The 11262-nt window shown below is 61.9% G+C and overlaps 4 protein-coding genes across 4 annotated transcripts; 1 reads left to right on the top strand and 3 right to left on the bottom strand.

The window, feature by feature from the left end:
• Window positions 1–103: 103 nt before the first annotated feature.
• SPRG_08777 (hypothetical protein) lies at window positions 104–3665 on the bottom strand (the record flags this gene model as incomplete). Its single annotated transcript, XM_012348007.1, has 8 exons — window positions 3575–3665; window positions 2842–3524; window positions 2699–2800; window positions 2549–2647; window positions 1651–2493; window positions 1112–1602; window positions 688–1021; window positions 104–637 (listed from the first exon to the last, which is right to left on the bottom strand). The coding sequence occupies exons 1-8, from the start codon at window positions 3651–3653 to the stop codon at window positions 104–106; spliced, it is 3165 nt and encodes a 1054-aa protein (XP_012203397.1). The 5' UTR covers window positions 3654–3665.
• A 117-nt stretch (window positions 3666–3782) lies between these two features.
• SPRG_08778 (hypothetical protein) lies at window positions 3783–5457 on the top strand. The gene is made up of 9 exons (XM_012348008.1): window positions 3783–3815; window positions 3866–3968; window positions 4026–4546; window positions 4600–4676; window positions 4724–4868; window positions 4917–5059; window positions 5105–5198; window positions 5250–5303; window positions 5351–5457. The coding sequence occupies exons 3-9, from the start codon at window positions 4229–4231 to the stop codon at window positions 5423–5425; spliced, it is 906 nt and encodes a 301-aa protein (XP_012203398.1). The 5' UTR covers window positions 3783–3815; window positions 3866–3968; window positions 4026–4228; the 3' UTR covers window positions 5426–5457.
• Window positions 5458–5527: 70 nt separating this feature from the next.
• On the bottom strand, window positions 5528–10182 carry SPRG_08779 (hypothetical protein; the record flags this gene model as incomplete). Its single annotated transcript, XM_012348009.1, has 4 exons — window positions 5528–7936; window positions 7990–9783; window positions 9834–9965; window positions 10009–10182. 4 exons carry the CDS (start codon window positions 10180–10182, stop codon window positions 5528–5530), a joined length of 4509 nt encoding a protein of 1502 aa, XP_012203399.1.
• A 25-nt stretch (window positions 10183–10207) lies between these two features.
• Window positions 10208–10901, bottom strand: SPRG_08780 (hypothetical protein; the record flags this gene model as incomplete). Its single annotated transcript, XM_012348010.1, has 4 exons — window positions 10208–10306; window positions 10349–10448; window positions 10495–10840; window positions 10889–10901. The coding sequence occupies 4 exons, from the start codon at window positions 10899–10901 to the stop codon at window positions 10208–10210; spliced, it is 558 nt and encodes a 185-aa protein (XP_012203400.1).
• Window positions 10902–11262: the final 361 nt, after the last annotated feature.

Genomic DNA, 11262 nt, shown 5'->3' on the forward strand with positions numbered 1-11262 from the left:
ACGTGGGGCCAAGTCCAATCCGGATACAACAACATCCGGATACACGGCCCAGCCAACTTCAACATCAGCTTGGCATAAGTTAGCGATGCGGTCATAGTACTATCTACGACGACGCGCCGGTGCCGAGCACGAGGTGCGTCCGCAGCTGGTCTTCGTCGACGTCAATGCGCGAGCCATCAGCGCGCACAAGCTCAAAGGTGGGCGCCGGTACGCTCCCGACGCGCAGAGGCAGGAGCTTGAACCGAAGCGTCGTCTCACGAACGAGCTGCGACGCCTTGCCGGCGCAAGCCCACGCGCTGCTGGCCAGCCGCACGAAGCGCGTTTCGTCGCTCGGTGACACGCCGACTCGGAACTCGACGACCTTGCCAAGGACGAGCCAGTCGCTTTCGCTCAAGCACACGACACGGAGCGTAGCGCGCGGCTGCGGCGGACGGCGCGCGGCTGCGGCAGCGACGAGGTCGGCGGGAAAGTCCATGCACGATGACTGGCCATCAAGGGCGTACGCCACGCGGACCGTCGCCGACGCGTCTTGTGGAACGCGATCCCACTCGACGCGCAGGACAAAGCTGAGGCTAAAAGGCGATCCGGGACGCAGTTGCATCGGGCTCTTCATCCCACGCAGCGGGTTGAAATCGACCTAAGAAATGCGTCTGAGAGGCAGAGTGGAGGAAGCGCGATGGGTCCGACCTCAATCCACGGCAGCCGTTCGCTCAAAACATCGTGGTCGTTGCCGCCGTCGGTCGACACGATGAATGCACAGGCGCGAGGGTCGACCTCGATCGGAGCGACGTCGTTGCAGACAAGCGGCACGTGTAGAAAGAGCTGGTGGGATCGAGGCACACACGCCATCTCGGCGCGCAGCTGCATCGCATGCCGCACGGCGAATGCTTGGTCGACAACCGTCGAGGCCGCGTAGACGAGGCTGCTGTCACTGTGGTGGGCGTACGCATACGAGAGCTCTGCGCAGAGTGTCGCTTTCGAGTCACGTGGTGACGGGCGCACGGCCACGTCAATGGTAAAGCTACGCGTCGAGCGGGGCAGTGTCAATGCCACCTGCTGTACCGCTGTGCGCTGGCCTGTTAGAGGTATCACTGCGTCGTCGCCATCGTACCGCAGCACATGCCCCTCGAACGCGATCGTCGTCGGATCCGTCTCTGGCGACTGGACGTACAGCGCGAGGCTGCCAGACTCCAAGACGTCGTCGTTCAACTCGACGCGGAGGGTCCAGCCGACGGTCGTTTGAGGCGTGAGCAGCGGCACTGCCTGGGCGCAGAGCACTAATGAACTTGGATGCAGCGGCGAGACATTGAAGACCAGCGGCGCGTCCAGATCGAAGCTCACACGTTGCTTGGCCATGCTGCAGGTCAGGAGCGATGCGACGTAGACGCCCGGGGCGAGTGGCGGCCCGTCGTAGCGCAGCAACACACTTGTCACCGCGTTGCCGGCAAGAAGAAGAACGTCGTCGCTGGGCAGCGCAAACCACAAGCGTGCTGCTTCCTCCACCGTCGGGTCACTGACGGTACTGGAACGAAAAGCCACTGCAATCTTCTCGACGGGCAGCGGCCGGAGCAGGCGATTCCGGATCTGCAGCGCCATGGTTGGCTACCAAAATTGCTCAGACAAGACTGGTCACGATATGACGACGCTTACCAGAGCAACCGACGACGCCGGGAGCACGTGGAGTAAGTCGTGCAATGGCACCGTCGTGATGGGCGCCAACGTGTTGAGCCAAAAGGAATGCAGCCCCTTGTCGCTCTCTTTTCGCAGCCGATCGATGGACGGCTCGAGCTGTAGCCAGTGCAGACACATCGTGGCGGCCGCCGCAACGTCGTTGTTGCTCATGTACACGTCGACGAGCGCCGCGATCGAGGCTTCCAGCGCGTCGCCCCACTGGTCGAGCTGCAGCTGGTGAACGTGCTTAAGGTACAAGCTGGCGGCGCGGTCGATCGACGTCGCGTTCGTCACGTCGTAGCGTGCACACTCGGCGCTGAGAAACGCCGCAAAGCGAAGGCGACCCGCCGTCGCATAATGCACCGAGGCCCAGTACGTCACTTGGTGCAGCGCCTCGGGCTGCAAGCAGAGCGTGTACCAATGACGGCCCGGAGTCGGCGACGTCGGTGGCAGCCGCTTGCACGCACGCCGCGCAAAGTAAAGGAGCTCCCCGAGCGGCGCGGCGATGAGCGTCATCTGGGCTTGCTCGGCTTTGGGCCGCGAGACCTGGTACTGCTCAAACTCGGTTTCGCACGAGACGGCGAGGGCGACCGCGGCACCTATCGCCCATTGCAGCGGCAGCGTCGGTGGCAGCAAGCTCGTGCGTTGCAGAAGCAGCAGAAACTGCGGTAGAAAGAGCAAGCTGCGGTCACAGACCGCCACGTAATCGTAGCGCTGGTACAGAATCGCGACTTGGCGGCAAAAGAGATACAGTCGGACGTGCAGCGGCGACGCGGCGTTGACCGCGATCGACATGCGCACGACGACGAGGTCGATCTCAAACTACCGACAAGCACGCGTGAAGCCAGATGGTACATCATGCATGGAGCGGTCGTACGGGCGACGACGAGAAGATGGCGTCGGTGGCTTCCAGCGCCGGCAAGTCGTTCTGCGCGGCGTCGTCGAGCGTCATGAAAATGGCCTCGAGCTCGTCGTACTACGCAGGCGGAGCATGAGCGCATGGACGATGGGGAAGGACGCGGTGTACGTGGCGCAGGGCGTCGTCGTACAGCGATGCCTGGCTGTACAGCAGTGCGAGGCTCTCCTTGACTTGGAAGAACGAGCTAAAGTCCCAGCCCGAGAGCGACCGCTATGTGCCACATGAGAGGCGCGCCGGCGATGCATCGGTACCTTGGCGTCAAGAAGGCGGAGCTCTTCTTCGTACTCGCAGCAGCGCGTCTCAAACGCTTCCATGATGCACGTTTTGAGTTTGAGGAGGAGCTCGGACCACTGCGCTTCGTGCTGCGGCTGCTGGCCGGGCGCGGCGCCGACGACCGTGTTGCCTTCGAGCACCTCGATCTTGCAGAGCCGATCGAGCCGGTCGTTCTTGTCGCTAAAGTCGGCCCGGAGCTTGTCAAAAATCTTGCGGTAGACCTTGGACGAGTCCCGGAACGACGTGCCAAACGCGCTGAGGCCACGGGACGCGACGGTAGCCGCTGCGGCCGTCGACGAGGTGGCTTGCGTCCCAAGGGGGACATACAAGACGAGCCACTCGTTCTTGAGGAGGTTCATGCGATCGACCCACGCACTCAAGGCGGGTTTGATCTTGGTCTTGTACGTCGCGAGGTCCTCGCACTTGACGACAAAGAGGAAGACAAGGCCGGTGGGCGGCACGCTACCCGTCGTCGCTTGTGGCTGCTTGAGCAGCTGCGCCTGCGTGTGCACCTGGTAAAAGTGGATATGGAGGCGGTCGATGGTCTTGTTGACTTGGAGGTGGTTCTTCCACGCAATGTTGCGCAGCGGAAGGCGCTCGTCCAGCGACGGCAGCACAAACTGCCACACGTCGCCGTGGTCTTCAAAATGGACGCTGACGCCTGCAGTACGCCGACGGTGCGTGAGTCCATCGACGCCATGGCGCACGTACCGCTCATGCCCGCGCTCGCCGGTGCGCTCTTGAGCTGCGCCAGCTGCGGAACGCTGCCATAGAACGACCGATCGCCCATCTCGTGTCAAATCTTCGGTGTCATCGCAGCCCGTCCCGTATCCGGTCGACCACTATTATCCGTACATCGTGGATCGGAGCGTATCCGGACATCATGCGATTCATCCGGATATTGTGCCAGAGGCTTTTGAATTTTCGAACGGGCAGCCATGTCGGACATCGCGTCGGTCGCCATCCGCATGACGATCTTCCTGACGTGGCAATGGTGCGTAGAGCGGCCGAGAAGACGCGAGATGAGGTCGCAAACAAGCGTCTTCCGACGCTGGAAGCGGGCGTCGAAGAGGCTCTGGCGGTGATCCGCAACGACATCCTCGAGGTGCGCTCTGCAGGTGCTGAGGATGATGATGATGATGAGCTTGGATTGCGGTCGTAGCTCGAGAAGGCGTTTGTTCTGAAGCAGATCAAGCAGCAGTTCTTTGACGACCTGAGCGCGGTGGGCTCACCGGAGGCCATGGCCGAGTTTGCAGCGAACGCCCAGATCGAGCGCGAGCAGGGCAAGACCATGATGTTGCAGAAAGAAAGGACTTTGCGGCGGCGTTCGAAACTCGACGTGCACTCAACGCGCAGCTCGAGGCCATGCTTGCCGACGTGAATGCTCGCATCCAGCTGCTGACCAAGCGCATCGGCGACACTGCGGCGCGCGCGGCGCTGAACGAGACCAAGCGCGACGAATGGAAGGCGCTGCAGCGACTCAACACGCAAAAGAAGACGGTGCTCGAGCTCACGTTCAAGCTCCAGATGCCGAAAGACATGGCGTGCGCCGAGTTCGTACAGGCGCAGACCCAAGGCATTCAGGAAGACAACGACCGGGAGCGCGTTCTCGAAGATCAGGTGCTCGACCTGTCGGCTCAGGTCAAGCAGTCGGAGATGAACCTCAACGCGCTTTTGCAAGAGGTACACCTGTCGCATCCAGAGGATGAGGATATCGCTCACAATATCACCACCAGTCGGCGCGGCGCACGGAGGACGCGCAGCTGCTCGATCGCGTCAACAAGCACGAACATCTCATCGAGATGGCGCGTTGGTACATCCTAGATGCCGCCACAATGCGATCTTATTGTAGCGGCGTAGGTATGAGCAGATGACGGGCTTTGTCCAGAGCATCTCAGGCATCCATGTGCTTCCGAGCGACGGCGACACAATGCACGTGCGCATCCGCAACTTCACGCTCAGCCTCACGGTTGACGTGATGAACGGCACTCTCCAAGGCGCTGCGGTACGCCATCGCGTCTTCGGGCGCGACTGATAACGTGACATGCAATAGCTGGCGCCCGACACGGTCGACATTGCCGATTTGGTCGAGATTGCAGTGGAAGAGAACGATGTGGCGTTGCTCTTGCGCGAAGCGCGGCACCGCATCGCGAGCCACGAGAAGCTCGAGGCCGACGTGGCGACGCTGCAGCAGCAGTACGAGCATGCCGTCAACGTGGGTGACGCGACAGGGTGACATAGGGGTGTCATGTGCGAGCGCACCAGCGCCGACCGTGTACAACTCACCGTGCGGAATACACTCTACCACGTCGACACGAGCAGCGAGTACGGGCATGTACGTCGTCTATCGTCTCGTCTACGACGACTTGTAAACTGTTGTCGTTAGGACAGCGAGTGGCTCCACGTGCGCTGGATGAAGCCGAGCGACCCGCGCCTTTTGGTATCCCACCCGTTAAGAAATGACCATGACACTACATAAGTGCGTAGAACGCGATCAACAAGGAAGAGCAGTGTGCGACGCTGCCGACGCTGGTCGATCGTCTGCTGCAGCTGCACGCATAATAGATCATCCAACCGTTGAGTCTATTGCACCTCTCGAGCATCGTTTAACGGCCGCGTCGTCAATTGCGGCACTTGACCCTGCGATATAGGTCACTTGCCGAGTCACGCGCCATCGTCCAGCAGGTCATCGCTCTCGTTAGGAACTGGCTCCAGTCGAGTGAGCTCCAAGCGAACGAGGCAGTTGCCGTCGGCAATGTACAGCGCTCCGTTCTTGTGGCAAATGCGCTGGTTCTCGATGGCGGCGGCCAGTTCCGCGTCCATAGCGATCGGTGCGAGCGCCATGTCGCGCAGGTCGAGGCGGTGCAAAATGCCCGCGGACGCCAGCAACAGAATGTCGTCCAGCAGAATCGCGCTTGTCGGCCACGGAGAGAGTGCGCACTGCCACAAGACGGTGCGGCGTTGGAAGCAGCGGGCTTCGATGCCGCTGACCGCACTATAGAGGACCACCGAGTCTTCGTGTGGCGAGAGGAGGGCCCAGGCGTGGGCGGGCTGCACCTGCGGCAGCTTCCACGCGTCCTGCAAGACTGAGCCGTGACCTGTGTACACGTGCACGTGGCTCTTCTGCGCCTGCGACGCCCACACGACAACGATCGCGTCGGCGGCACCCGAAGCGTGCAGCAGTTGGCCGCCGATGTGCGATGGGTTTTGCGATGACAACGTCGAGGCTGCTTGGGCGCCAAAGGGTAATGGCACCCACGTCACGGCCATGGAGGGCAGAGAGAGAAGCACGAGCTGTCCGAGCGAGTTGCCGACCAGTAGCACCGGCGCGTTGCGAAGAAAACACAGCATATCGATTGCGACGTCGGACGTGTACCGTCTCAAAAAGTTCTTGGCTCGAGCCGTCTCGAGAGCCCATGGCTGGCAAGTGGTGCTGCTGCTTCCGTCGCTCGAGAGAGCCCGGAGCTGCCCGTTGGGATAGCCCACGACGCAGCCAAAGGCCGAGGTCGCGAACGCGGACGGCGCGAGGGGAGGCAGCGTTGCGTGGTAACAGCACTCGCGCAGCGTCTTCGAGTCCCAGAGCCGCAGAGTCGAGTCGGTGAGCGTGCCAATGTCGCCAGAAGGGAGGACACCGAGGCGCGTGATTGGTGCGGCGAGCGTGAGGTCGAGTAGCTGCCGTGTAAACGCGGTGGGCTGCACCGACCAGACCGCACCCGTTCTCGTGATGACGACGCCGTAGTCGTCAGTGTCCGAGGCCGCATGCCAAGTCATCGACTCGATGGGTGCGTCAACGCGCAGAAGACTACTTAGTGCGCCACCGGGTGGCGGGACGTTGGTGAGCAGCGAGAGACCGTTGCGCTCCATCGCGTCCAGCGCCAGCGTCTCGCCGTCAGCAGCCAGCGCGAGTTGGTAGAGCCATACGTATGGCGCGTCGGCCGTAGCGACGGCCACAGTCGTATCGTTGCACCAAACCAAATGGGCCAGCGTGGACCGTCGGTGCGCCTGGAGCGTCGCAGAGCATACGATGGATGACGTCGCGGTGTTTAGAATGTGCAGCTTGCTTGTCTCGGCGCTCCAACCCAGCACCAAATCATCGTGTCGACGGGTGTGCAATGACGCGACGAGCCCCATGGATACGTCCGTGCGGATTGGCACCGCAACGATGGCGTTGCCCGTCGTCAACTTCCAAAACTGAACCGGGTGGGCTGTGACGACGTCCGCGGCCGTATGCCCGAGCCACGCGATCTGGCAAGGCACGTCGCTCAACGCTAGGGACGCTACAATCGCCTCGGCATCGACGAGCACGAGGTCGGCGCCAGCAATGCACCAGACGCGACGCGAGGTTTGAAACGCAACCGACCGGACGGACGCATGCACGGTCGTCGTCGTTATCGTCATGGCGTCATGCAGCGACACAAAAGACAGCGATGGGGCTGCGTCCCAGTACACGATCATGTCTTGGGCCGGCGCGAGGGCGAGGCCGAGGACTCGAGACGACGCTTGTATGCACTCGTGTCGGCTTGTTGATCGCGTCTCGACGAGAACGCGGGAGCCAACCGCCCGGACGAGCGTTTGGTGCGCCGCCGACCACACGACGGGCGACGTGGCGTCCATGTTGAAGCCACGCGCGCGCGCAATGCGTGGCGTCCACGGAATGTCGGAGGGGACTATTGGACTTGGTGGCAGCTCCGAGATGGACTTGCGCCGTGTCGGACGCTGCGTCGGCGTCGGTACGAGCTGTCGTGGCACACCGCCGTCTTCATCCTCATCTTCGTTCTCATCCTCGTCTTCGTTGGCGTCGTGAAAGAGCTGATTGTCGCTCTTATGGTGCTCTTCAAACAAAGCGGCTTCGTCGATTGACGCCAGCGCATCATCGGAGAGCATACTGTCCGTGTTGGTCGCGCGCAAGTCGTCCTCGTACCCGAGGAAGCGCCAGAGAAGCAGTGCGGCGCTACCGCCGATGGTTACGACCCACTTGCCGTCTTGTGAGAAAAGCACGCGCTGGAGACCGTGGCTCTGGCCTGCGAACGACTGCGTCAAGCGGAGCTGCTGCGGGTGCTCCAGCATGAGCACCTTAAGCGCACCTCCGTCGCATCGGCCGTGCACAATGTATCGGCCAAATGGACTGTGGGCGAGGTCGCCGACGCTGCCGTCTGCGATCGAGCCCACGCACGGACAACGTCGCCGGTCGACGGCGCCATGAGGAGCAGCCGCTGCGATGCCACGACGAGCACAAGCAGTTGCTGATGGTGCACAAACCCAAGCATCTTGAGTTGCATCGGGGTGCCTTTGCCATCGCAGTACTGCAGCGACCGCTTCCGCCGCAGCGAGTACAGGTCGAGGAGCTCGATCGACGTGTTGTCGGCGCCTGCTATCGCGAGGCACTGCAAGGCCACGTCGACGCAGAAACGGCCGTTCGTGATAGGGTACTCGCACGGCACCGAGAGGACGGTGGACGAGTGGTGCTGGTAGCAGCACACTTGCTGGTCCTCGCCACTCGAGTAGACGCTCTGAAGGCCGTACTGGACATCCAGGACGGGACCCATATGCTGTTGGTACGTCTCGAGGATCGTCATGCTCGGAATGTCAAAGATGCGCAGCATGCCCGAGGCAAAGCCGACGGCGATGCGCGCGGCGCTCGGGTGGTGCGCGATGCACGTGCCAACGCTCGCCTCGGTCTTGAACTCGTACGTCTGCAGCCCGGTGAGGAGGTCCCAGACGCGAATCGTGTGGTCGAGCGCAGCAGACACGAGTGCGTCGCTCTGGGGACTCAGCGCGATCGCAGAGATCGGCGCCGTGTGCGCGCGGTGCACGATGCTGTATGCGTGGCTGCTCACGTCAAGGACACCGATCGTGCCGTTGGCGCACGTCGCCAGCGCTTGGAGCCCGTCGCCCGAAAGGTCGATCGAGAGCACCGCGGCTTCGTGGCTCGCCTCGAGGTAAAAGTCGGAAAAGTCCAAGGGCCACACTCGGAGAAAGCCATCTGCGCCGCCCGAGACGCAGAAGCCCGCGTTCACTGCGATGCAGTGGATCGCGGCGTCATGAAGCTTGTAGACGCAGAGGAGCGCCATGGACGCGTAATCCAGTACCAAGATGGTGCCATGCGACGACGAGACGTACACGGGCAGGCCCGGCGTGCCTGGCACGTCGAACGCAATGTCGGTAAAGTGCGTGTCCCGCGCATACTCGTGCAAGACGACGGGGCAGCCCGGCAGGTGCCCGGCCTTGAGGCGCCAAAATCGGATGTTTTCCCGGCCACACGAGACGAGGCGGTCGCTGTCGTACGGCGAGAAGCGCAAGTTGGAAATGGGGAAATCCGACGTTTGTTTCGCCACGACTGGGAGCGTCGATAACGGTGACGACGATGACGTGGCACTCGCAGCGTCGTAGACGATGAGCTGCGTGCGGTGCTGCGCGTCCTTGCCGACGACGACGAGCCGTGTGCCGCCGACAGCCAGCGCCACAACACCATGCACGTGCCCGCGCAGACAAGCGACGCAGCGCGACGTGGCCATGGACCAGAGGCGCAGCGCTGGCGACGGCCCGTCTTCGCACGTGATGGCCATGTGCATGGTCGGAGATAGCACAAGGAAGCGAATGTCTCTGGCGTGCCCATGCAAGAACGACATGGCCAAGGTGTTCTCGCGACGCTCGGCGAGAACGAGCGTGGCGTCGCTGGCGTAGACAAAAGACTTGGAGGCGTGGCACCACAACGCGCCGCCAGTGCACGTCTGCGAGACGCCCACGATGCGGTTCAGTGCGAGGACGCGCTCGGGCCACATCAAGTTGGCTTTGGGAAGAATCCGCGGCCCGTACTTGCTCGGCGAGTAGTAGAGCTTTGGGCTTGGCGGCGGCGACGTTGGCGCTGCAGACGCGGGCGGTGGGCGCTGCAAACCAGCTCGCTTCAGGATCAAATCGGCCTAGTTGATAATCATGTCGTTTTTACGTCGTTTTCTCTGATAGGTTATACCTTTTGGAGCACGGTGCTGCGATGCGTCTGTAGCTGCGCCTCGTGCTCGAGCTGCGAGAGCGGTACGGGCAGCGGGGTGCTGGGCGCGTCGTCTTGTATTCGCCTCTTTTGTGGAGATGACTTTGCGAGTGGCTACACTCGGTGAGAGGAAGGCACTGGCGTTGAAGTCGTTTACCGATGATGGGGGCAAGTCGCGAGCGGGCGATGCGGGTGCGGGTGGGCGCAGAACGTCCTTGCTTGGATCTGGCGTCGTGGAAGGCATCTCGATGGCTTCAAACTGGTTGCTTGGAAGCCAGTGCCAGTCGTACGTCAGCTCCCACGCATGCGACTTCAGAAGAGGCAGCTCCATGCCCTTCGGTAGCGTCTACAGCGACTTAGACCTTGCACTTTGCGATCTCGTCAACCTCGGGCATGTAGAGAATGTCAGACGTGTAGATGCCGCGGATGCTCATCGAGCAGCAGAGCTGAATACTCTATTCTAGCAGTGCAGAAGCCCGTGATGCATGCGAGGATACCTTGAGGTAGTCGTAACCTTCGCGGTTGTACGCGACGGACGTATGCAGCTCCAAGAGGCGGTGCATGTCCAGAGCGAGCACCGTCCACTTGTCGCCTAGTCTGCGTGCTCGTGAGCTCCTTTGGCTCAAGTCAGCATGTCGTCAACGGGAGAGGTAGGCGAAGGTTCACGCCCATGCTGCGCACGCTCGCGTACATGGTGCTGAACGAGAGGCGCAGCGCCGACCGCTTCTTCGTCACAATGTCCAAGTGCAGCGTCGCCGACTCGCCAGGCAGCCGGTGGAGCTGCAGGTAGATGTAGCGCCCCGTGAGCTGCAAGCTATCGCCCTCGGCGGGCACGGACAGATGGTTGGACGCGGCAATCTTGCCGCGGACGCGGAAGACCTTTCGCCGGATCGTCTTGTCCATGAGCTCGGCCACGTCGCCGCGCGTCGACGCCGCACAGGAGCCTGCGGATACGAGCCGGAAGACGTCTGCGAACGGATGCTGCCACACTACGCCAGTCGTCAACGAGGTCGGCCGGCGGCGCTCAGTCGGCGCACCTGGTGCTGGCATCGCTCAAGATCGCACCGATATGATTGGCTACTTTTCATCCAATGGCATCGCAGCTGGAAGATCGCAATTGTCCAGCGCAGGACCCTCGATGATTGCTGGTTGCAAGCAAGCTACAGTGGCACCACTCCGTTCAACGGCAAGGTTCTGCTCAGCTGGAGACGCCCAGTGATAGCAAATCGCCTTGGCAAGCATCCATGGTTGACGAGCGTTCGACAATCCGCCGCTATCACCTCCCTGGACATCTATCTATCTCGCCCGACGACATTGCCGCCCAACGAAGTGCATGGACACGAGGGCGCACGCATACAGCTACATTGGCCACGCAAATCACACACAGGCTGTTGCTATCTACAAACGAATG

Source organism: Saprolegnia parasitica, assembly GCF_000151545.1.
Source record: "Saprolegnia parasitica CBS 223.65 unplaced genomic scaffold supercont2.40, whole genome shotgun sequence".
NCBI classification, from domain to species: Eukaryota; Oomycota; class Saprolegniomycetes; order Saprolegniales; family Saprolegniaceae; genus Saprolegnia; species Saprolegnia parasitica.

Bases quoted from the DNA above. Each gene is read 5' to 3' on its own strand.
- SPRG_08778 (XM_012348008.1), top strand. From the start codon at position 4,229: ATGCTTGCCGACGTGAATGCTCGCATCCAGCTGCTGACCAAGCGCATC. The intron at 4,547-4,599 runs GTACACCTGTCG...TATCACCACCAG, and splicing joins TCAACGCGCTTTTGCAAGAG to TCGGCGCGGCGCACGGAGGA. The intron at 5,304-5,350 runs GTATCCCACCCG...ATAAGTGCGTAG, and splicing joins CGAGCGACCCGCGCCTTTTG to AACGCGATCAACAAGGAAGA.